General features: G+C 33.2%; 11 protein-coding genes across 11 annotated transcripts; 3 read left to right on the plus strand and 8 right to left on the minus strand.

The window, feature by feature from the left end:
- Nucleotides 1-1,211: 1,211 nt before the first annotated feature.
- NAEGRDRAFT_76151 (uncharacterized protein) lies at nt 1,212-3,653 on the minus strand (the record flags this gene model as incomplete). The annotated part of the gene is made up of 1 exon (XM_002668882.1): nt 1,212-3,653. One exon carries the CDS (start codon nt 3,651-3,653, stop codon nt 1,212-1,214), a length of 2,442 nt encoding a protein of 813 aa, XP_002668928.1.
- Nucleotides 3,654-4,103: 450 nt separating this feature from the next.
- On the minus strand, nt 4,104-5,528 carry NAEGRDRAFT_76152 (uncharacterized protein; the record flags this gene model as incomplete). The annotated part of the gene is made up of 1 exon (XM_002668883.1): nt 4,104-5,528. One exon carries the CDS (start codon nt 5,526-5,528, stop codon nt 4,104-4,106), a length of 1,425 nt encoding a protein of 474 aa, XP_002668929.1.
- A 160-nt stretch (nt 5,529-5,688) lies between these two features.
- On the minus strand, nt 5,689-7,423 carry NAEGRDRAFT_76153 (uncharacterized protein; the record flags this gene model as incomplete). Its single annotated transcript, XM_002668884.1, has 5 exons — nt 5,689-6,755; nt 6,795-6,848; nt 6,897-6,912; nt 6,957-7,093; nt 7,141-7,423. The coding sequence occupies 5 exons, from the start codon at nt 7,421-7,423 to the stop codon at nt 5,689-5,691; spliced, it is 1,557 nt and encodes a 518-aa protein (XP_002668930.1).
- Nucleotides 7,424-7,651: 228 nt separating this feature from the next.
- Nucleotides 7,652-9,844, plus strand: NAEGRDRAFT_76154 (uncharacterized protein; the record flags this gene model as incomplete). Its single annotated transcript, XM_002668867.1, has 1 exon — nt 7,652-9,844. The coding sequence occupies one exon, from the start codon at nt 7,652-7,654 to the stop codon at nt 9,842-9,844; it is 2,193 nt and encodes a 730-aa protein (XP_002668913.1).
- Nucleotides 9,845-11,040: 1,196 nt separating this feature from the next.
- NAEGRDRAFT_76155 (uncharacterized protein) lies at nt 11,041-11,751 on the minus strand (the record flags this gene model as incomplete). Its single annotated transcript, XM_002668885.1, has 1 exon — nt 11,041-11,751. The coding sequence occupies one exon, from the start codon at nt 11,749-11,751 to the stop codon at nt 11,041-11,043; it is 711 nt and encodes a 236-aa protein (XP_002668931.1).
- A 240-nt stretch (nt 11,752-11,991) lies between these two features.
- Nucleotides 11,992-13,103, minus strand: NAEGRDRAFT_44884 (uncharacterized protein; the record flags this gene model as incomplete). The annotated part of the gene is made up of 2 exons (XM_002668886.1): nt 11,992-12,869; nt 13,031-13,103. 2 exons carry the CDS (start codon nt 13,101-13,103, stop codon nt 11,992-11,994), a joined length of 951 nt encoding a protein of 316 aa, XP_002668932.1.
- Nucleotides 13,104-13,478: 375 nt separating this feature from the next.
- NAEGRDRAFT_76157 (uncharacterized protein) lies at nt 13,479-14,465 on the plus strand (the record flags this gene model as incomplete). The annotated part of the gene is made up of 1 exon (XM_002668868.1): nt 13,479-14,465. The coding sequence occupies one exon, from the start codon at nt 13,479-13,481 to the stop codon at nt 14,463-14,465; it is 987 nt and encodes a 328-aa protein (XP_002668914.1).
- Nucleotides 14,466-14,503: 38 nt separating this feature from the next.
- NAEGRDRAFT_76158 (histone deacetylase) lies at nt 14,504-18,610 on the minus strand (the record flags this gene model as incomplete). The annotated part of the gene is made up of 4 exons (XM_002668887.1): nt 14,504-18,040; nt 18,088-18,252; nt 18,298-18,539; nt 18,604-18,610. 4 exons carry the CDS (start codon nt 18,608-18,610, stop codon nt 14,504-14,506), a joined length of 3,951 nt encoding a protein of 1,316 aa, XP_002668933.1.
- A 386-nt stretch (nt 18,611-18,996) lies between these two features.
- On the minus strand, nt 18,997-19,758 carry NAEGRDRAFT_54539 (uncharacterized protein; the record flags this gene model as incomplete). Its single annotated transcript, XM_002668888.1, has 2 exons — nt 18,997-19,310; nt 19,395-19,758. The coding sequence occupies 2 exons, from the start codon at nt 19,756-19,758 to the stop codon at nt 18,997-18,999; spliced, it is 678 nt and encodes a 225-aa protein (XP_002668934.1).
- Nucleotides 19,759-20,397: 639 nt separating this feature from the next.
- NAEGRDRAFT_60054 (leucine rich repeat protein with F-box domain) lies at nt 20,398-23,361 on the plus strand (the record flags this gene model as incomplete). The annotated part of the gene is made up of 1 exon (XM_002668869.1): nt 20,398-23,361. One exon carries the CDS (start codon nt 20,398-20,400, stop codon nt 23,308-23,310), a length of 2,913 nt encoding a protein of 970 aa, XP_002668915.1. The 3' UTR covers nt 23,311-23,361.
- Nucleotides 23,362-23,374: 13 nt separating this feature from the next.
- On the minus strand, nt 23,375-24,343 carry NAEGRDRAFT_76161 (uncharacterized protein; the record flags this gene model as incomplete). Its single annotated transcript, XM_002668889.1, has 2 exons — nt 23,375-23,706; nt 23,851-24,343. The coding sequence occupies 2 exons, from the start codon at nt 24,341-24,343 to the stop codon at nt 23,375-23,377; spliced, it is 825 nt and encodes a 274-aa protein (XP_002668935.1).
- Nucleotides 24,344-24,622: the final 279 nt, after the last annotated feature.

The following is a 24,622-nucleotide window of genomic DNA, read 5'->3' on the forward strand; positions in this document are numbered from 1 at the left end:
CCAAGGATTTCTATAATAATTAATAATACTATATGGAAATTTTGATACCCATCTCGATTTCATACTAATTAAAAACCAAATATAGTATAAACTAGGAAAGCACATTAATGTGACAATGTGCCACTTTCTTATTTGAAAATTAGACAAGAGAAAGTCAATTAAGCTTAATAATCCTGTAATACCATGATAAGAAACAGTACTTTCCCAAATTTGATGTCGAATAACTTATTAGAAACTAAATACTTACACACAATCTAAAACATCCTCCTGAACACTTGCTCTTCCAACCCAATATCCAATCGAAACAACCAATGAAGCAACCAAATTTAATTCGCCTACAAACCACAACAATATTGAAATTCCTCTCCAGCCAATTTTGATCCACTTGTCAAATTTAGAATAATTCTTTAAAAGGAAATTTGTTTCATACGAAAACCTAATCGAGAAATTTCTAAAGAATACTAAGTAGACGAAACCTAAAAATGTCTGCAGTGAGAAATAAGTGGTGAAAACCATAATCATGTGGTGTGTGAAAAAAGTTGAGTTTTTCAGATAGATATTTTCGAATAGATCTGGTCTAAGAGATGGATAGATGGAAAGGGTGGTAACAATCCATGTAAAAGTCATTATTCGAAAGATGTATAAAGCTATGGTTAGATACTTGTTGTATCCGAAAGATTCGAATACAAATTGCGAAGGGTTTCGTAAACTAATTAATTAGCTTACCATTGTAATATCTACGTACCCATCAAGAATTAAATCTGCTCTTTTAATTTCCTCCGTTTCTTGTTGATATTTAGCAACTCTGTTTTGTCTTTGTGTGAAAACTATTCCTTTCACAATGAAGAAACCTAACGAAAGTATGAAAATAAAGGAGAATGTCATGATACTTTGGATCAACAGCACAGAACTAATCAGATCAGCACCTTGTGTTTCAGAAAGTGAAGGTAAACTTCTTGCATCCATTGAATGTTGTATTCGAAAGGTTTCGTTTTTTTAATGTTGAAATTATGAAAAGACATTAATTTCTTGACATGGCAACAAGATTGGTCTTTCCACTCAATTTATTCCAAAACTCGGTTCATTCCAAACTTGGTATTTAGTTATTTTTGTAAAGAATAATTGAAAATGGAAATATAAATGGTTTTGAAGAGCTCATTCTCATTAAAATCCATTAATTATTGATTCGAATGTAACAATGTTTATTTTAATTACATCCAATACATATTACCATCCTGTGCAGAACCTGATTTCACTGACTGTTCATCATCAGTTGATGAGCTTGTTCCTGGTTGAGCAATTTCAAATCCAAGAGAAAAAGAACTGGAAGTTGAGCTCATTGTGGATTCTCTGCTTGATGGTTTCTCTGAAAGAATAGTTTTGATATTTTCCATGAATGATGTGTAGGCCAAATTGATGAGAATTAACTTGACAATGACTTCAATCTTTTCAAATACATCAAAGTGAGCGAGGGAGGAAATTGCCTTCTTGGCCTCAGTGTTAAATGTTTGAATGGAGGAGCGAGGGAAATCAGAAAGATTGGAAATATTGTTTTGGTCAATTAGGTAGCTCTCTACAATCTTTTTGTGAAGTTTGGCTCTTTGTTGAGGTTTGTTTGTGAGCTTGTAAGTTTCCAATTTTTCAATCATTGCCATGTATTTAGAGGCATTAGGAATTGGGCACAATTGTAAGAATCTTGATTTGAGATAGTCATCACTGATAATTCTATTAAAATCGAGAATTTTCTTCATTTCTTCTAATTTGGTTTCTTGATCTTGGAGTGATTGTTGAAGTTCATTTTCTTCACTCAAATTGATGGCAACAATTACAAAGGCATCACTAACTTGGCCTTCTTTAATTAGCAATCTGACATTGTAAACTTTCAATTGGACTGGTAATTGTTTGGATGTTATGGAGAAGATGTTTGTTTTCCATATACCATTATCGCTAATTTCAGCAAATTTCTGTAGCAACTCATCGAGAGGTGTTTCCTTAAAGAATTTGTCAATGGTATCATGGAGATAGTTGACTTGTTGCTGATTTTCATTACTGTCCACAAGCTTATTATCAAAATAACTATTAGTATTGACAATCAATCCAGTACTCTTTTCAACAATGGCAATAAACTCATTAATACTATTCATGATGCAACGATTGGATTGTTCTTGAATTGAAGTTCTTTCAAGCATTTCTTGCATTGTATCCATGTCACTAACTAGCTTTTCTTGATTCTTTTTCAAACTGGCCAACATTTGATTAATCTTTGATGAGAGAGTACCAATTTCGTCGTGACCCAATTGAGGAATTGTCTTGTTAAAATCATTTCCACTCTCATAGAAATCTCTAACAGATTTGGATAATTTTAAAATTCTTCTCAATACTGATGATTCAATAAAGATGACAACGCCAGCTGACAATACCAATACGAAGAATGTCATGACAAACCACACGACAAGGAAGGAAGCCATACCAACTTGGAATGAACTTCTTTGAATATCAGTTCTAAACACTACTGTCTTTCCACCTGTAATGTCATTGTACATTTGATAGGCAGCCATTCTTTCATTTTGAGAACCAGCTGAGAAGGAAGAGAACTTGTTAGTAATGGTCTTGGAGCATTGTCTTCCATGGAGAATATAATCCGAGTTACTGGAAGATTTTCCAATATCAATAACCTTCACAAGAGATGCAGCATCATTTGTCCAATCAGAGTAAACATTTGTACTCGAAATATTGGTTGGTATCCATTCACTAGTGATAGCATCAAGAGAATCTGAGATTGCATTAGATGTTGACAACTTGAAAGCACTTGTCTCATATTCACTTTTCAGGTCATAGGTCGTAACACAAAATTGAGTCCTCTCTGAGATGTCGAGCAGATAATCATAGGTATTATACTTGGCAAAGGTGAGCATACCAAATGATTCCAGTGAGTCATATCCTTGAATTGGCATTGCATTCACAAGAAGTACGTTTGATAAAATTGAGGAATAGTTGGAAACTGCTTGTTGTGATGTTTCACTTGTTGCCAATTCTGAAAGTTTCTTACTTGGTATCATTAATCCAATGTGTCTAGTCGATGGATTTTCCAAATTATTGATAAAGAATTTCCTATATTCATTCGATTGACCATCAACAGTTTCTTGATCTAGATTAGTCAACTCAGATGGTAATCCTTCAATTGATACACCTTTAAAACAATGAATTCCTCTTAGCATTGTTCCATTTAAATAGTAAAATAAGGCCATATTTACGTTAACTCTATTCAAATAATCACAATTCATATAATCTGACATGTATTGGTCAATTGTCTCTTGTGAAGCTCCATTTACCAACTCAGTTGTCGAATCAAACGATCCATATTCAAACGTACGATCTGACAATAGCTTTAAATCATCAAACAATGCTCTTGAAACTCTCCTAGAAGATTGAGTCGATTCCACACGTTCAACATTATGAAATATCAAAAAGAATGAGGTCAATAAAATTGCCAAACAAAAGCACACCAACAATATGAACATGACAACCAACACTGAAATTGTCTTTAAACGTAATGATGAATGTTTCTTGAATATATTCTCTTGTTGCTGCGTCGTATCTGGTGCATTGTATTTAAAAGTTAAATTTGCAATTTCTTTCAACTCTATTTTCATTTCTTTTAATTCTTCCGAATTGCTATTATTATTATTAATGGATGGAGAATGCTGAAGAGATGTTGCGGAAGATGATGGAATTGATTCAACAACTGAAAGGTTGAGTTGTTGCGTCATTTTTTTAAAACTTTCTCAAAATGGATTTGGCGGGGTGAAGTTTGTTTGCAGAAATGGATGTTAAAAAAGTAACTTTGGTTTTGGTGATGTGAGAGATTGTAAATTGATATGGATGTTGTGTTGGGGATTATTTTGTGTTTTGAAAACAATAGTTTCGAATAGAGGTTCTTGTAATCAATATCTCAATTAGATTGAACAAATATTTTTGGTATGTCTTGGTTTGTGGAGGTAACACCTCAGAAACGTTCATCATGTGATGGTTGATTAATTGTACTTTCTTAGAGTGCACTTGGTTGGTGTCACTTTACAATAAAGAACAGATTGAGTGGTTGTTTATTTACGTTTGAAAATGTTAAATAGAGTGTTAGGTCTTTTTCTAACTTCTTTGGATTGTGGTGGTTCAGATGATGATGGAGGGAATGATTTAGAATTATTGTTAACTGTTTGTTGTTTCTTTTGAGATCCGTTATCTAAATCTGAATTGAGTGATGAGATTTTGTAACCAGTGTTTTGTTCATGTTGTGAGATGATTAAACCAATAGATTGAGATCTTCTCTTTTCATTAATGACTGGAGAGCTAGTGGAAATGGAATTTGATCTATTTCTTATTTTGTTTCCAATATTTTTGAAAGAGTCAACCAATCTAAGACTAGCTCTTCTATTTTCCAAATTTGGAGTACTGGATGAGGCAGAGTTATTCGTTCTTGAAGATGAAATCACCAAACTGGACCTTCTCTGTTTTGTTTCAATATTTGCTGTAACGCTCTTTGGCCTTATTATTGATTTTGCAAGTTCTTTCACATCCTCAAAGAAGGTTAGCACATTCTCCCCAGTAACACTCGAACATTCATAAAACTTGATATCACTTCCAATAACATTCCTATGTGAGAGAATATGTGACTCTGAAACTGTTCTATCATCCTCGAGGTCTGTCTTGACTCCTACTGCCATTATCTTTCGTTGCTGACCTCCTCTAGGAGTTCTTGGAGAGGTCATTAATAGAGCTGGACTCTGAGGGGATCCAAATTTGAAACTAGCAAGTGGATCAGCATGGGTTTCGTCTGAAGGCAGATTTGAGGTTATCTTTGATAATTGTTCATGGTAAAGGACAAGAGATTCGAATGAAGGCAGCTCTGTTACATCGTAAACCATAATCACTAAATGGGCTCTAGCCACAGTTTTTACAAACTCCAAATCACTATCCATCATGTTTCTATTTCTTATATCTGAAAAGGAATGAGAAAGTAAGAAAAAGTTTAGTTTTACATTTCTTTCTCCATTTTCCACCTCAATCACCTTTGAATAGTCTGCTCTCAATTCATCATTCTCCTTCCTGAACGAATGTAATGATGAGAAGGATGAACTCCTCTCCGATAGAACCGATTGATCATCATTGGCTGTCCAAGTAGAAGCCTCATCATCTAATTCTTCTTCATCTCCCACCTGACGAATTGAATTCATAAATGTAGAAGGATTGTAGTAACCATTAATCATGTAAGAAACCAGTGATTTCTTACCAACTCCTCTTGTACCTAACACACAAATATTGTAGGCTTGAGGATTTTGATTTGATACATTGTTGGCTGAATTATTATTGGTTGTATTCGAAGTCGTTACGGCACTCGAAGAGAGCAGATCTGATGAAGAACCACCTCCCAATAACATTGAGGGTATAATATTCAATAGACTACTCCTTCTCCTCCTGATGAGTGTAGCAGAAGAGGTTGTGTCATGGTTATTATTATTGTTCATCATCATTTCGTTTTTTTTAAAATGAAATTGTGTGTGCTTGGTTGAGTAAGGAAAAAGGGCGGGCTGTAGATATGTGATGAAAGACAATGTGTGGCTATTGGAATAGAGGAAGATTAAATGACTACAATCTACGATGACTATTGAGAATTGAGAGATTGAAATGTTTTTAATACTTTTTCAATTTCTTGGCGGCTGTTGTTGGAGTGTAAGTAAAATCTGACCTAATAGCAATAAATCTGTTTTGATAGGAAATTACTGGGTTGACCAAGGTAAGACCTTGAAGAGATGGAAGTGGGAATCCTCTCTTTGCAAGAGTATTACCAATTGGAACAACTCCATATTCGAAAATTAAATCAACAATAGTAGAAACCAATTGAACGTCCAATGGGCCAATATTTGAATAAGCAAGTGTGACATTAGAACTCTTATAAGTAAGGGTTCCAGTGATATTGGAGGCAACAATAGAAGCTTCCAAATCCATAACAGCATTGAAATTCAAAGCAAAGGCATTGACTGGTCCAGTTGGTTGAACAACTTGGAAAATGGCTTGAGCAATGAGGTTAACCTCAGCACCATTAGCTGGAGAAATGGAAATAGTTGGTGGACTAGCAGTGGTAAAGTCAATTTGCATTTCAAGACCTGGATATTTTGCGTATAATTGAGGAAGGAAATATTGCAAATTAGTAGTGTTGAAAAGCCATTGGAAAGAAGATGGGAAAATGTGTTGAGTGAGTAAATAATTGAACAATCCAGCTTCGTTAAAAGCAAATCCAGCAGTATTGAGGGTATAATCACTGACAAAGATTTCAGCCATCTTATCAGCTCCAAGAGAGTTTGGCATTGAAGGAGTTGGTCCTGCATAACCTGGTTGATTCTTAACAAATAATCTACCAGCAGTTCCAACAATGAGAGAATTTGAAGTATTGTAGACAACACTTTGCAAAGTACTATCAAATAAAACACCCATTGATAAGATTGGAATTTGGAGATTGAGAGTTGCCAATTCCTTACTCAAGACAGTATTAATAGCTCCAGCAACTTGAGTATTGATGGCGTTTTGTGCACTTTGTTCAATAGAGTCTCTGAAATTGTTGAGGAAAACATTGTACAACCAACTTGCTCCACCATGTAATTTCAAATTAAAGCTAGTGAATTTGGCATTGAAATTTCCAAGAACGACATTGAAGTGAGATTCATCAATAATCACAATTTGAGCTGTAAGAGTGATATCAACTATGTGGTGTTAGAAACTATTCTAAACTAATTACATACTTGCAACAGAAGCATCAGCACTACCTGAATCACTAATATGTGGCCATGAATCCTCTAATATTGTTTGTAAAATTAATATTCATCCAAACTAATAATACTAACCTCTGTAATGCCAATTCTGATCAAAATATTATTAATTAATTAATGTCAATAAAAACTTACACAATGAAGACTAGCTTGAGCATTGCTAATAGTAATTTGGAGAGCAGTTGGACCAACAACAATTGATGGAATAGAGATATCAAAATTACTCAAAGTAATTTGAGAAATGGTGGCAGTTAAATGTCCGATTGGTGTATCTGTAATAATAAATTTCAACATTAAATAACACTTCCTCACAACATACCAACTCTAGTTGTAACATCAGGAATAGCAATAGTTGATGTGATTTGTTTTTGAATAAATGGCGTTAATTGATTAGACATGTAATTCAAAGCACGTTGTTGTGTATTAACAGAAATTCCAGATGGCAAAACCATAGGTTGTTTAACAGAAGAATTCTTTTTTAATTTATGAATAGAGATTGGCTTTAATGATTCCGAGCCACCAATCATCATCATCAAGACAACAATGATCAAAGTTGTTCCAACCAAGAACAAGCTAGTGTTGTTATTCATATTTCTCTTCATTTTTTTCTTCGCTGATTTTTTCATTGTTGGAATTTTCAGTAAAGCCTTACCAGGTTTTTTGAAGATGCACACAACGCAGCCTTCACAACTTGAAAAAAAAAGCCTTTATATTGTTGCTGATAATTTTTGTTTCCATTGGCAGTGGCACAATGTAAGGCTGAAAAATATATTGAGGGGCGATTAAGTTTCTTTTTCGGAACACTTGATTACCTAGAAATTAACAAAAAAATGAGCAAAATTAAACCTGCAGACATGTTGGAGGCATCACTACAACAAATTAAAAATGTTGTTGGTGTTGGTTCATCATCGGAGAGTGTTGGAAAGATTGTGGTGAATGTTAGCAAGATTTTGGAGGAAAATTCTGCCTATTTGGGGATTACTACATTTTACGAGAGTAACAAGTTGACATCTTCGCAGTTTGGATCAAGTTGTAGGAATTTTCAGAAATGTTTGGATAGAGTGGAACATTTGGAATTGAGTGGAAATCAGTTGGAGTATTTTATTGTTAATGAAAAGTTGACAAGTGACTCAAAGTATTTTGTTAGCCAATTTGCAAAGAGTTTGACATTCTTGGATTTATCTAATAACATGATCAAGAATTTTCCTATTGAATGTTTGAGTATTCCATTAAAAATATTAAATTTGGAAAATAATTTAATTACGAGTTTGGAAAATCTAGTGAAAGAGTTGAATGAGAACAAATCGGAAATGAAATTGTTGAATTGTCTTGAGAGTTTAAATATTTCCAAAAATTTAATTCAACATTTTCCATTCTACATAATTGTTAAAAAGTTCAAAAAGGTTGATAGTATTGACCTAGGTGAAAATCCATTACAATCTCTTTCTATTAACATGTTGAAGGAACAGAAAAAGGGAATATTTGGAAGTAACGCATCATCTTCTGATAAAAACGAAGACATCAAGATATTGACTGACTATTCAGATGCTTCTATTACAAGTGTAAAGATGAACTCTATTGACCTTGAAACTATTAGAAAGAGGCTCGAGTTGAAAACTCCATTATTATCCAACAAAACCAATTCAATTTTTAATTTATTTAAAAAGAAAATATCAGATGATATTTCATTCGATAACAGCAAGGATTTCTTCCCTGTGGAGTTATTTGATCTTCCAAATATACAACATCTAGACCTTTCCAAAAACAAACATTTAAATTATTCCAAGATGAAACAACTTGTACTCAGTCCATCCATAACATCACTTAATCTGTCCAATTGTCAATTAGATGAATCTGTTTCTAGAATATTCAAATCAATTTTAAACAATTCTATCAGGAAGTTGATATTACACAACAATAATATCAAGGAAATTTTAATAGAAGATTTTCCAAATATCATTTCAATTAATTTATCCAATAATATTGAATACTACAAAAAGGATGAGAATATTTATAACATACTATCGAATGTTAATCCAAAAATTGAAGAATTAACATTGAAACGAGTTTTTAAGAACGAAGAAGGATACAAAGACCTATTAAATCTGAGTCTTATAAGAAATAATCTAGAAGTGCCCAAAATTGGAATTTCCTTATCCAAGTTTTCCAGTATCAGATCTTTGACACTCAGTGGATTATTTCTTTCATCAATTCCTTTAGATATTAACCAATCAAATATGCCTAACATTGAATTTTTGGATCTTTCAGAAAATGAAATTGGAGATTTTTCTAGTAATTTGTTAATGCTCACAGAATTGAAGTCGATAGACCTCTCATTCAATAATATTTCAACAATAGATGTAGATGATGAAATGTGCAACTTGACCAAGCTTACATCATTGGACCTTTCGCATAATAATCTCACAGAATTTCCAATTGATCTAGTTCTATTATTACCCTCTATAGATATTCTTTCTCTTGAGTACAATACTAGTAATTTGAAAACAGCAAGAGAAGACAAGAATGATATATTCAACCAATGGATGAAGGATCATAGTTCTGTGAAAATTAAACGAATGCTCATTGAACCAAGTTTAATTCTTGAGAGATTATATCTGGGAGGAAATGGTTCTGCCCAAAGTAAACACAATATGAAATTACTGGGCATTACTCACGTATTGAATGTTGCTGAGGGTTTAATAGCTCCATATCCTTTCGATTTCAAATATAAGAAAGTTGAACTTTCTGATACGTTAGGCGAGGATTTACTTCCGCACATAGATGCTTGTGTAAAATTTATAGAAGAGGCCATTGATTCACAAGGAACCATTCTTGTGCATTGCAAGGCAGGAGTAAGTCGTTCTGCCTCAATGGTAATTGCTTATGTAATGAAGAAATTCAAACTCTCTTTAGATGAAGCAACTCAAATGGTAAAGGAGAAGCGTTCACAGATTTGTCCTAATGGAGCATTTGTAAAACAATTGGAAGATTATGGACGTTTATTGAATCGTGAATCACATTAGTTGACATTTCTTTTTCTTTGAGAATAATTCCCTTTGGTGATGATAATACACAAGAGTTTTGGCAAAAACCTCGCTCAAGTCCTTTGTATTACCCTTCTCAACATCAGCAATTACTGAGCTTTCCACATAGGTACAACAACCTGTAGAACGAGCCATCAATTCACCCTCACTGAAACTAATTGGTGCTGTAAATTGTTGAAATTTCAATTCTTTGAGAATTTTTGTATTCTTTCTCAAATCAATCTTACATCCCATTAATATGATTGGAGTATCTGGTTTGTGAAATCTAATTTCTTTAATCCACTTGTACTGAATATTTTCAAAACTACTTGTAGAAACTATACTAAAGCAAAGACAAAATAGATCAGTTTCTGGATAGCTCAGCGGTCTTAATTTATCATAACTTGAATTGGAATAAGATATCAGATTGTGAATTCAATAAGTACTTACTCTTCCTGACCTGCAGTATCCCATAAATCAAACTTTGAAATCTCTTCCGAATCACCATAGTATGAAATACAAGCAACATCACATGGACCATGTAAATATTCGGGTACATATCCCCAACCCAAATAATAAATTAATGAAGTTTTTCCAACAGCTCCATCACCATTAATTATCTTACTGAAATCAGTAAATTCAATTCATCGACTTACCACTTTTTTATTAATTGACTTTCCTTTTTTTTCCACATCAAATCCTCTTAAAGGTTGCAAATGTTGCTCCTTAATAGTCAATTTAATTTCTTTGAAATTCTGATAAAGTTCTTTCTCATCTTTTCCATAAGAACGAATATTGGCTATTTTAATTCTTTCCTTTTTACTTTGCTCAATTTCCTTCTGAAATTTTTCTTTTAATTCCAAAAATGATTTTCGATAATCCTTTTCCAGAGATAGATACGGACCATACAATTGATCCATTCTATGTCTATTATGCGGACCATATATAACATAATATCGATATCTGGAAATTTCCGATTTCATACTCTGAATTTTACTTTTAACAAATTCCTTTTGAAATTCATCATGACTAATAATTAGCGAATTAAATGATGTGGAAATTAAACGAATGGTATCTTGCAGGAAATGACAATCTAAAAAACTGAAAACCACTCCAAGCTCATCAGTATTTAAACGTTCCAACATTTTTTTCAAAGTTCACAGAGCAGATTACCTTTACAATTTAATTGTTGGTATTTATTCGAAATGAATGGTGGTACGTACTCCATAATGATCTGAAACTTCAATTCCATCCTCATTCTTCCATCTGATTATGTCGAATGAATGTTTGCAATTATTCGAAATAAAAACATGATCTAAACACCAATTATTAAATGTTGGAATTGGATAGGTCACTGGGTGTCTACTTGTATCATCGCCAAAAACATTTTTCAGCCCCAATGAACTCATACTATTTTTCAAGTAGGCATAACTATCATTCGAATGCAATGAATCAATATTGTAATCTCCACAAATTACAACTCTAACATTTTCAAAATCAATCTGGTAATGATTTCTGAAATTGTCAATCTTGTCATTCACAAATTGAACCAATTCCTTAATTTGTTCTCTCCTTGACCTATCCTTATGAGCATCCATATGAACTGAAAATATCATCAAATAATCAGCATCACCTTCTTCATTCTTCTTCTTCTTAATAAGTGCATAGAGAATTCCCTTTGCAACAATATACTCTGTATAACTTGCATATTGGAAAATGTAATTTTCACTCTCTAGAATTTCATGTCTCGTTAATAGAAGTAATCCAGAATCTTGCATAAATAATTTGGGAGGTTGAGATTGAATGCACTGGTAGCCTAAATTATTTGCCTCACTGATCAAGAGTGTTTTAAGTTCGGAATTGAATGAAAATCCATTGAATAAACCAAATCCACCAAATTCAAACATTTCCTGAAGTGCAATCACATCTAAATCTTTTCCTTCATTTTGTAAATTTTCAATAAAACCAACAATTCGTTCCTTCTTGTGGGGTGGAACTCGTAGGGAGAGGGAAGTGAGCCACAGATTGTAACTGAGAAGATTCATATTTTTCAATTTAATTGGATTTTTAAATTCTTGAAACTAAACTGGATTTGATATTTCAAATCTAGATTAAAATTGTAAAGTGTTGAAAATAGAAAAAAAACTTTAATCGAACAATGGAAGACTCCAGAAATTGATTGGATCACAAGTTCTAGTGAGATTGTTCTTTTCCAAACCTTCAAGAGATTCCATATCTTCACTTGACAATTCAAAATCAAAGATCTTGCTATTTTCAATAATTCTTTCTTCCTTAGTTGACTTTGGAATAACAATACATCCTCTTTGAGTAGACCACTTCAACAAGATTTGAGCAGGAGTCTTTCCTAACTTTTCAGCCAAAGACTTGACAGTTTGATTGTTAACAGGTGAACTTTCATTAAAGTGACCAAGTGGAGAATAAGCAACCAAAGCAATATCACCAAGAGCTTGCTTCAATTTACGTTGATTAAGGTATGGGTGACATTCAACTTGATTAGCAGCTGGCTTAATTCTGGCATAAGTCAACAAATCATAAACAAGAGCAATTGGGAAATTTGAAATACCAATTGACTTGACCAAACCATCATCAACAAGTTTTTCCATTTCTTCCCATGTTTCTCTGAGTGGAACAGCTTCCATAGCAATCTTTCCATTTTCATCCTTTGGGAAAACATTTTCATCCTTCTTAATATCATCACCAACATATTTGAAATTGAAAGGCCAGTGAATCAAGTACATGTCCAAATAATCTAACTTTAAATCACTCAAGGTTTGAAGACAAGCCTTTCTAACATGTTCCTTCTTGTGGAAAGTATTCCAAAGCTTGGAAACAACATAAACATCGGAACGATTAAACTTCTTTTCAGTATTAAAGAGTCTATCAAAGGTTTCACCAATTTCCTGTTCGTTTCTATAGATGGCTGCACAATCAATATGACGATAGCCTTGTTCGAGAGCAAATTCAACAGCACGTGAAACTTCTCCTGGAGCAGATAACCAAGTACCTTTTTATCAATATATTATTTATGTAAATATGTATATATGTATTGTTGAATAGAATATTATATTAATAATTGATCATTATCATCACAATAATATTAATCATCATCACACAATATATATTCATATTAAAATAATGAATTTAATAAATTAAAATCAAGCTTACCTAAACCAAAGATTGGCATCTTGGTACCATTATTCAAAGTGATGGATTGATCGAGTGGAGTAACTTGAGACATTTTTGTTCTTTTTTCTATTTGTTTAATTCCTATATATTGTTTGCATTGCACCTTCTCAAGTTTAAGAAGAAGAAAACTTTGAATTACTCCACTCTGGTAATCCTACGTTCATATGCATTGTAAAGTTACAAATAAACTTCGATGGTACGTCCTTTAATCGGAGTTGGGCTGTATTAGTGCATACTCGGTGAGAATAATTTTGAGTAGAAATGATTACATGAATAATTAACCTGTGCTGGTAACGCTTACCATATTGCATTTCCTTTATAGTAACAGTTCAGTGTACAACAGAAATTTATTGGAAGGTTTGATTTTTGAAGAGCTACAAAAGGAAGCATTAAGAAGATATTGCAAAATTGAAAATCACACAAAAAAATGTTAGAAAGACAACCACTTGTTTATCAAGCATCATTTGATGTTGTTACAAACCAATCAGTGTTTACTCCTTCTCTACTGTTGAGGGAGTACAAGCATGTGAAGGGAATAAGTACATTCACATCTTCAAGAGTTGATTATCATTCTAACTCAGTTAGTTGGCAATTACCACAACAATTCGAAACTGAAACTCTTCCATTGTTGGACAATTTATTGAACAGACACAGTGCATGGTTTCTTCCATTCTACATGTTCTCAATGTTGGCTGCATCGTTATTCAGTTTGATTGGTTCTGCATTGCCAACTTTTATTGGTTGCATTTTCATGTTGTTTTTCAATTATGAGAGAAATAGAAAATTGAAGAAGAATATGGAAAATATTATTGAACAAGAAAATGAACTCAATTTCAAACCAAAAGGTTTATTGTTGGTTTTGAATCCAAATGGAGGAATTGGAAAGTTTGATTTGGGTGGAAGTTGGACTTTGAATATTGTGTCAAATGCTTCATTCATTGATAATGGAACTCCAAATATGAAAATTCATGAAATTGTTGCTACTAATGATACAGTCACTCGTTTATTTAATCAAGAACTTCCACAATGTATTTCAGAAAGATTTGGTCTTTCACAAATTGACTGGGGTGAAACAATTGAAGAAATGAATAGAATTTATTTGAGTGAAATTGAAATGGAAGAAAGGTTAATTATCAAACCATTGTATTGTTATTTGTTTGCATGTTCCTTCCTTTTTAACATTCCAATTCTTGTTACATTTCCAATTCCAATCATTTATTATTTAATTGTCAAGTATTTGAAAATTAACAAATTTAAACAATCCAATCAAGTATTGATGGAATCTTTCATCAGTGAGAGAAATGAGAAAGTATTTGTACCTAAAGGATTATATTTGAATTTAATTCAAGAGAAAGCAATCGCTTCAGTTTCCACATATCAAAATATTCTTCAACTCTGTCAATTACAACATTAACTTTAAATAAAATCAATAAGATATTTAGTAGTATTAAATTAATTTAGAATGAGATTATCATTGGAAGGGGTTGAATTTTTACAATTCGTTTCAATCTTGATTGGATCATCAACAGATTTGTGTGCTGATATTTTGTTCTTTGAAATGGTCAATCTATCACATTCGTCACCATAAATAGCAAAACTACCATTGGCAGATATTTCATTATCAATAATATCAGCTTCAAATTGTCTAACTTTGACTCCCATATTAGAATTGTTAATAATCTTATTTTCCTTGATGGTTGCATATGCTTTTTGAACAATAATACCATCACTATTCTCGGTTATTTCATTCTTTTCAATGATTGGATTTGATTGTTCAACAACAATTATGCCCTGTTTAGCACATCCAAATATTCTATTGCCTACAATTGAAGGTGTTGCACCTTGTCTTATTTCAATACCAGAATAGACATTGGAAAGAATTTCATTTCCTTGGAAAATGAGAGTATTATCAATATCCTTTCCCTTAATTGAAACACCACTCTGACGATTGGAGTATATTTGATTGTTTCTAATGGTTGGATTAGAGTTTCTGAGTTCAAGACCAGCATAGGCGTTTTCATAAATTCTATTCTTTTCAACAGTTCCTCTACTCTTGGTAGCAATCAAAATACCACAAATACCTCCCTTGTAAATTTCATTCTCAATGATATCTATATTACATTCATTTGATACTTCGATACCAGCCATGGTATTATCAAATATTTGATTATGCATGAGAGTGGCTTTACATTGGGCATTCACAACAATACCTGCTGCTTTTTGGCCCATAATAACATTCTTGGTTATTTTCACATCTTTACATTCCTTGAAGAGTTGAATACCTGAACTTTCATTTCTGATAATTTCATTTTCTTGAACTGTTCCTGTAGATTGAATCATTAGCAGAGATTTCTTCTTTGAACCAGTGATGAGATTGTTAGTAATCTTGAGTTGAGATTTTTCAGCAACAATAGCATTTTCGTTCATAACAAATTTGCTGTTATGAATAAAAGCTTGAGAAGATCTAATTTCACAAGCAATACCTTCAGATTCTCTGAATTCAGAATTGACAATTTTGAGACTGGAATTTCTGGTTGCTATTGTGGAAAATCGGCTGAATTTACAATTCCTAATTTCACATTCAGCTCCATCATCAAGTCTGATATGTAAGCCTTGTGATTTTGGATTTCCTCCATTTTGTTGAGGTGTAACAACAACATCAGCACTTTTTGCTTCCTTTGTTGCCTTGAAGAAAATATTCTCGAATATAATGTTAGAGCCAGCCTCTAACATGATACTACCAGCTTCTCCAAGTGTAATGATTGGATAAAGTATGTGAGCTTGTTTTTCCGATTCTTCTCCAATGATATGTATCAGCTTATGGTTCATTTTGGTATTAATTCTAATTTTTTCATTACTATAAAGACCCATTCGCACTTGAATGGTAATCTTTTGTTTGAATGAATTGGAATTGTCAGAGTTTGATATTGGAACTGGTGTTTGTTTCATATTGACAATATGGTTGAGGGCTTCTGTAATGGAGCTGAAATCTCCCTTTCCTGTATAGTCAACTACAAATATATTGTCCATAGAGGTCTTTTGTTCAACAACAATTTCTTGTTCACTCTCATTCGATTCAATCATTGGAGTTGATTCATCACTTGGTGGTTTTGAGGCAGTATTTGAGGCAACAGTTACATATCTTGGATGCTTACGAATAGACTTCAAAGGGCCATAAGGAGTTTCATCTCCATTCAAGAAAACTTCAGCGAATGATTTCAAACATTTCCAATATTGGGCATGTTGAATAATTACTTGTCTGATAGCAACATTGGTGGCCTTTGATGGTGGTTTGATAGAAATTGGAGATGGAGGCAAGTTCAATAAACTTCTCAGAGAAGCAGTTGCACATGATGCTGTTACATCTGTCTTATATCCACCTTCGAGAGCTAAAACAATTTTACCACCTGCCAATTGTTTTAACATACCAATAATATGTTCATATCCACTTGGTGTTAAGGACATTCTTCTTCCCAAAATATCACCCTTGGCAGCATCAAAACCAGCTGACACAATGACCAAGTCAGGTGCAAACTCTGTACAAACAGGAATAATCAATTGTCTGAAAATGGCAATATAATCAGAATCACCAAAGGTAGCAGTGGATGGTATCTTATAGTCTTTTGGAGGGAGAGGTATGTTCAATGTGTAACCTTCACCCTTTCCGATACCAACTTCTTCTAATGAACCAGTTCCAGGGAAATAATTTTGCTCGAATCTGTGAATGGAAACATAGAGAATAGATGGATCATCCTCAAAAATTTCCTGTGTACCATTACCGTGGTGAATGTCAAAGTCAATGATGGCTACTCTACCAACAGATTTGAATTGTTGAGCTACACGAGCTGCTACAGCAGCATTGTTAAAGAAACAGAATCCCATTGGATCTTCTGTTTGAGCATGGTGACCAGGTGGACGTACAATAGCCATTCCGTTTTCCAATTCTCCATTCAATACCTTCTCAGTTAGTTTAATTACACCACCTGCTGCTAATCTTGCTGCTTTAAGACTGAATTGATTAATTTGGATATCATGCTCGTTATCTTGCACGATACCTCTCAATAAATTATGGTTTGAAGTTGTAGGATTGAATTGTCCTTTAAATTCAAAGAAATCATCAATATATTTTTCTGTATGGACCAGAGCAAGTTCTTGTTGTGTCACTTCTCTTGACTTCATAATTTCACATTCATCCAACAAGTTGTGTTCTTGAATCATATTCCAAATATGACTAATACGAACTGGTGTTTCTGGTATTGGACCATCATGAAGACACATTCTAGCATCATATAATAATCCTGTTTTCTTTGGTTGATATTTTTCATTGAGGGATTGATTTTGAGTTGATAATTCAATAGGCCCCAACACTATGGAAGATTTTTCAGTGGTTAAATTATTCAATTTGTCAGAGTCAATGATTGTTATCAAGTGCTTGTTCTTTTCCACAAATTCTAAAGTATTTTGTCTTCCGTTCAAGAATGAGTCCATGTCTACAATCTTTTCATCTTCGTTTTGTGCAGTTGGATTATTTTCAACCAGTAAAACTTTTGAATTATTTTTTCCAATTACAACTCTATCACAATATGTTTTCAATTGATCAGATGAATCCAAATTCACAAAAATATTCTTTTTGGTGTTGGATGCAATTATAGACTCTAGAGATCCATCATTATCCTCTAATTTTCTCTTTTTCGATGAAGAATCTAATGAGTTCGAGCCTTCTGGATCTGAAGATTTCTTTGAATTATTTTCCTCAACGAATGGGTATGGAGCTAATTTCCAATCTCTGGCACAATCATATAACCAATTCTTATCTACACGCTTAATTCCCCATTTGATCGATGTATCATATTTGGCACCAGCTGCAACTTTGTAAAGTAAATGAGTATTTTCCTGTGTCATATTACTGGAATATTTGCTTCCCATTGCTGCTATTAAATATTGCAATCTTGTTTTTTCTTTCTTTGGAAAACCAGATAAGGTAAAGTTCTGAAAAAGGAATGTAAAAAATATTAGTGCTATTGAATTATACTTACAAATCCTTCCATATCTGTAATTGGATAATCTTTCACGGGATAGTGGAGTGGATTTTGAATTTTCCTTCCAAATTTCTCAGTAATTACTAGAGGTTGAACACCATGAACAAGCATACAATCATCGAGCCAAAAACTAGTTACAATCGTTTTCTTTTCTTCGAGTGCCTTTGAAAATAAGCCACTAAACGTGTCACAATCTCAACTACTTACTCTATAGAAATTTTCTCCTCTCTGAACACTTGCCATCAAGTGTGTAATATTACTCTTATACATGGTCACAACTTGTCCACCAAGTTTTTTGATAATTTCCCTGTAGAGTTCGGCCTCAGCTTCCTCATGTGTAAGTGGATCCACAAAGAATGTGCACCCTTCGAGAAATTCTGGCACATCTTCCATGTTTAGACCTGCAGCTGCGATTGGATTGGTAGTTCTGGTTTGTGGACGTTGTCTTCCTATCATAATAATTAATGATCCAAGAAATAAGACCAACTTGCCAATGACATTAAAACAACTTACTTGACATTTTCGGGGAAGAATAAATTAAAGTTGTTTGTTTAGGGAGATTTAAATAGATATATAAAATCTATTGAAAAGATAATTAATAGACGATATTAAATGTTTTGGTGTTCAGCAAGGCTTTTTAAAGTCTTGCACAATTTACCAACAAAATTTGATTCGGAAGATTGAACGATTTTAATATTAAAAACACACTAATAAGCGATAAGATTTAATTCTCAACAATCTGCTTCACAACGACTAATGTAAAGGCAAAATAATATTGAGAGTAAAAATCAACCAAGGGAATCGATAAATATGAACTCCTTGATGTTCGGTGTATTTTTTTTCTAACTTGCAACACATGTCGGATTTGAACAGCAGGCATATGTTGATTTATTATGACACAATTCATTACAGCTCATCACAAAACCATGAATCATCTAACATGATTGGTTCTTGTTTTCTTGGTTTTACCAGTTGTGATGCCTTGTCATCTAGAATATTTTGAAGGAATTTTTGTGAGGTTGATTTGGTTTTGGATGGTTTTTCAATTTTTGGAATTTTAACATGTGGCCGTATCTCTAATTTTTCAATTAATTCTGGCTCATATACTTGTTTTCTCTCTAAAGTATCTAAGTGAAGCTTAATTTCATCAATTTTATGCTCGCAATCTTGTACACATTTTGTTATGGATTGAGATGATTCAAAGCTAGCTTTCTTGACATCTGCAAAATTCGAAGAAATGTCATGAGTCATCTCCACAACTATTGATGATAATATTGAAAATGATATTATTCTAATGTACTTACTCTTATCACTTAACATTGAATATTGTTCCTCTATCATGAATTGATGTTTTTCCAATACGGATTCTATACTGTCCATCTTTTTCATCAAATTTATCATCACACTAGAAAGCTCTTCTTGCATTTCGTTCTGCTTTTGTTGGACTGATGCCACTTTTTCTTCTAAGTTTTGAAATTTGAGTGTAAACCATTCCTTGTCAATTGTTGACGAAAGAGAAAGGCTTGATTTGGACTTTATCAAGAAGTTATCAAGATTATTTTGATGAGGAACACCAGTGGCATTTTGTGATGATTGTTTGTTTGAGTCAGTGGAAGGAGGTATCGGAGCGAAGGGAATGTTATTAGAAGAACCTGAAGGATTCGTCATTGAGATGAAGAATGATGATGGAGAAAGTACATCTTTTTGTGATCCGGATTGGGATGATTGCTTTTGTTTCCCTCCACTGAAAATATCCATTAATTGAGCAACATTCCTCTTACTATCAGATTAATGTATCAAATAGATGAATAATATTATTCTAATGTAAACTAACCTTCCGTTACTAGGTGATGAAGATAATAGCCTATTACTGTACAATGTATTATTACTTTGAGAGGGTCTTAATGCTAACAAATTTGTAGCCTGAGAATTGAATGATCCTTGAGTTTGAGAAGAAAAATATTGTTCTAGTGGTGATTGTTGAGACATTTTTTAAATAACTTAGCCTTAGTTGACTTGGTAAATTTTTCCCGCCTTAATTTTACATTTTTTCTTTTTTGCTCACAAAACACGATCATTACCTCTTCATCTTTAAGATTAGTAGATTCATCATAAGAAGATAATCATCAAAATCTACAAAAGGAGTGACAAGTAATTATAAATTAATGGAGATGACATTGTAAAGTCTTTGTGTTCATATCGAAATTGAAATGAATAAACAACTTTCCCACATAAAAATAGTCCCAACCAACATCACAGCCTAATACACACCATATCATCGTCATTGAGAACAAGAGGAGTGTTTTTATGTCATCATTACCAACATCCATTGTTGCCTCTTCTCATCATGGAATAATTACTAATAGTAATCATTTGCAAGGCAAAAAAGCAACCACAAATTTATCTTGTTTAACTACAAGTCTATTGTTGGATAGAACCCACAATCATCACCAACATGAAGAACAACAAATAATAATCGGAAGTAGTAGTACAGACAATGGTAGTGATGATAGGATATTAGAGAGTAATTGTAGTAATAATTATATAGTAGGAAAAGAAGAGGATGAAATTAAAGTGGAAACATCAACTTTAGATAATCATTGTTCTACAACAAAGGGAGAAAAAACACCAGTATCTCCTGCTAATGAAACAGAAGAACAGAATGTTGACAATACTCTCGAATCACTTTGTATTGAATACTTGATGAAGAATATCGAAAACTTTTCAAAGCCTCCTTCGAGTGTGGTCGATAATAATTATTATGAATTTCTTGAAAAGGTTGAAGCTAAACTTGGCAATCAACAAGCACCACCACAAACTAATGGTTCTTCTGCAGCTTCCTATAAGCATTTATTAAAACAAAGAGCAAGAAGTTCTTCAATTGGAAAAGTTGGTGGTGGAGGTGGAAATATTACAAATTATTTGCCAGCAACATTTGTGATGAGTCAACAAGCATCGGAAGAGGTTTATCCATTTCCACAAGCTGTTTCTCAATTAATTGTGAATGGATTGTGTACCTCTAAACAAATTAGTCTTCCACTTTTAATCAAGTTGAGATATTCTGGGTTATCGAATTTGAATTTATCTTTGAATGGACGTGTTCATGATGATTGGATGATGTTATTGAGAGAAATACCTTTGGAAACTTTAAATTTATCACATTGTTTAATCACTAATCAAAGTTTATATTATGTGAAAGGAAAGAAACATATTATACCATGCCCAGAAAATGAGACGAATAATGAAAGGGGTTCTCCTACACTTCCTGAAGAGTCTGAATCTGAATCTGAAAGTGATTCTGAAGAAACACAAAAGAAGAGTGTTACTTTTTCTTTTGATTCAAATCCAAACAGAAAACCTCCTAAAAAGAAAAAGAAAAAGATAGTAGGGACTAGTTCTGTCTCCACGCCTCACAAGAGAGTACCTTCTGCTGATAGTAATGGTTCAGATAAGGATAACGATAAGAAAAAGAAGAGTGGACCAAAGAGTACAACTTCTAGTGGTTCTGGTGGAAGTGGCTCATCTTCTAAAAAGAGAAAAGATGGTTCCATTCAAGTCACCACACCTTATACTCTTTCCCGAACACTCAAGTCATTGAATATGTCAAATATTCATGAAATTACGCATGATTCATTCAAGTTGATTCCTCAACTATTCCCAAATCTTACAGCTTTGTCATTTGAGGGATGTAGTAACTTTACTAACAAATGCTTGGAACATATTTGCGGAAAAGTTCACAAATCTGAGGGAACCGTTCAAGAAAGTTCCAGTGTCAAACAATTGAGAAGAAACCTTAAAAAACTCAATTTGAAAAAGACGAAAATATCTGATGCTGGTGTCAGAAATTTACAAAGTCTAATCAACTTGGAATATTTAAATTTATCCGAGAATAAGCAATTGACGAACCATTGCCTAAAATTCTTGAAAGATTTAAAGTTTCTTTCATTCATAGCCATTGATGGCAATGAAAGAATGACAGAGGATGGGTTGAGCTATTATCTCGGAGATGGAATAACCGGAATTTCAATTTCTGGAACATATATGGGTGATAACCCAGAACATTTTGCAAATTTTCCAAAGCTTAACTATTGGAATGCTTCAAATACCAATATTCACTCTCTGCAGAACAATGTTAAAAATTCATTTGCCTTCAATAATCTCAGTGTGCTTAATCTATCTCACTGCAAGCTACTGGATGATAATTCTATGAAGAAATTTTTTGAAAGTTTGAATTGCCTATGCGAGGTGAATATTTCGAGCACTTTCCTTGATGATGAAGCTGTTAGTGGTCTATTGTCTTCAAAGAGTACTCTTAAAATTTTACATATCAACAACTGTGTACATATAACTGATCTTACCTTCGAGCATATTCTTCCATCCTTCAATATCATTACCGAGCTAGGTTTAAGGCAGATGAAGCACATCACTTATGCCAATGGATGGTGTCATTTATTCTCTGCTGACTTGCCAAAGGTAGAAAAACTATATTTGACTGCTAGTTTTATTAACCAAAGGTCTGATCAAGTGGAGCAAGAAGGATTTAAGGAAGCATTTGCAAATATTTGCAAAAATTTGAAAATATTGGATTTAAGTTGTAATTTGAAAGGAATAGATGATGAAAATATTTCAGAGGCTATCTCTGCAATGACCAATTTGGAGTGGATAGATTTTTCGCATTGTGATAGAATTTCCTCAAAAACTGTTGAAAATATTGCCAAACACTGTTTTAGACACTTGACTCACTTTGCTATTAGTTATTGCAAGAAGGTAGATGGAGCAAGTATTCCACTATTAAGGTCCTGCAAAAGCCTTGAAGTATTGTACCTATCAGGTATCAATATTCTTCCACAACAGTTTGCCAAACTTGCTACTTTGGAGAATATTTCTGACTTGAGTGTGATGGATTGTAAAAAGTTGGAGCAAAGGGATGGTTGTACCGAATTCTTGTACATACTAAGCAACCAATGTAAATTCAAAAACAAATTACTCATGCTAAATTTGTATGGCCTTTACATTTATGAAGATTCTTTGGGATTTTTAGTTAGTTTGGATAATTTAGTCACACTAAGATTGTCAACTCATGAAGAGCTTGAGGACCTGGGAGCTTTGTACGATCTACACAATCTGGTCTATTTGAAAACCAATGTTCTACAATCCAAATCTCTTCAACAAGATTACAAAGCCTCCAAAGGATTCAACAGAGAAGTTTTCTCAATTTAATTATTGAGAAGTTTCTACATTAATTAAAAATGTTTATTCGGTACAGCTAATAATCTTTGTCACTTTAATTGATGAACATCATAAAGACAATAAGAAGCAAGCTCCAAAACACATTCTCAACCCTCCACGTGGATACTGAACTAGATTGGAACTGATTAGTGATAAATGTTCCAAACCTCAACTCATCACCGAATAGAATTACTTTACATGTTGCACATGAAGATTTGTGATATCTAACCCAAACATAGAGGTCCAAAGCATCAGCAACAAATGCATGAGCTGTCTTATTAAGAATCATATTCCATGCGTCATCATAACCTGGAATGGATTTGATTGTTGCCTTTGGTAGTTGTTGTTGAGCATAGCTTTGAAAGACTGAACCATCCGAAACTACAACTATTATATTTTCATTATTCAGATCAGTTACACTTTTGATTGAGACGGTATCATTTTGAAGTTCGCTTCTTAAAACTCCGGAATAACTAACACCATTAGGACCTTAGAAACATTAGAATAGTTTGCAAAATATTCTAAACTTACATTGAAAATGAACTTGGGAAGGTCTATCTCCACTGATGGCCGTAGCACTTAAAGAAACATCACAAATTCCAGTATCAACTGCATTCTTCATAACACTGAAATATCCTGCAGTAGTGTCAAGTGTCTTGAATACAGCAGTCAAGTTATCCAATTTATATTGCTGTTTAATTTCATTAACCAATAACTCCCCACTCTTTCGATAAATAGCTGGCCAAATATCAAATGCTTCATTATCATAACAAAGTGTTAAATAATTTCTTGACAATTCAAATTTTGATGGATACTGAGGGAGACTTGTACAACCTGGAGTTTGTAAGTAAATTCCAAAAGAATCCAAAGTTTGTCTCCATTCTTTTGAGGCAATATATCTCGATGATGCTGCATCAATAACATCAACTAGATTTTTTGAGATTGTGAGAGAGTCCATAACTCTGACTAGAAAGATGATAATTGTTATCGTGATGATGAAGAGTGAGATTTCAAGTTGTTTCATTTTTTATGTGTTTGGAATGCTATCAAGAAAGGCCGAAGATTTAATAGAGATGAACGACTTTCCTTAATTGGTATTTCGTATATAATACTGGTTAATTGTGAGACGAGTGCCGAAATGCAGAATCACTCTATAGGGAGTGAGTAGACTTTAATGTATCGTTTCATTCATTCATTAGGAGAAGAAGGAAACAACATGCCCTCTTCCCACATCTAACCAACCATATTCGTATCTTTTGGTTTCGTACTGAGCTTGAATATGTATTTAAAAGTTAACAATCAA

The sequence above is a fragment of the Naegleria gruberi genome (assembly GCF_000004985.1).
Source record: "Naegleria gruberi genomic scaffold NAEGRscaffold_92, whole genome shotgun sequence".
NCBI classification, from domain to species: domain Eukaryota; phylum Heterolobosea; class Eutetramitea; order Acrasida; family Naegleriidae; genus Naegleria; species Naegleria gruberi.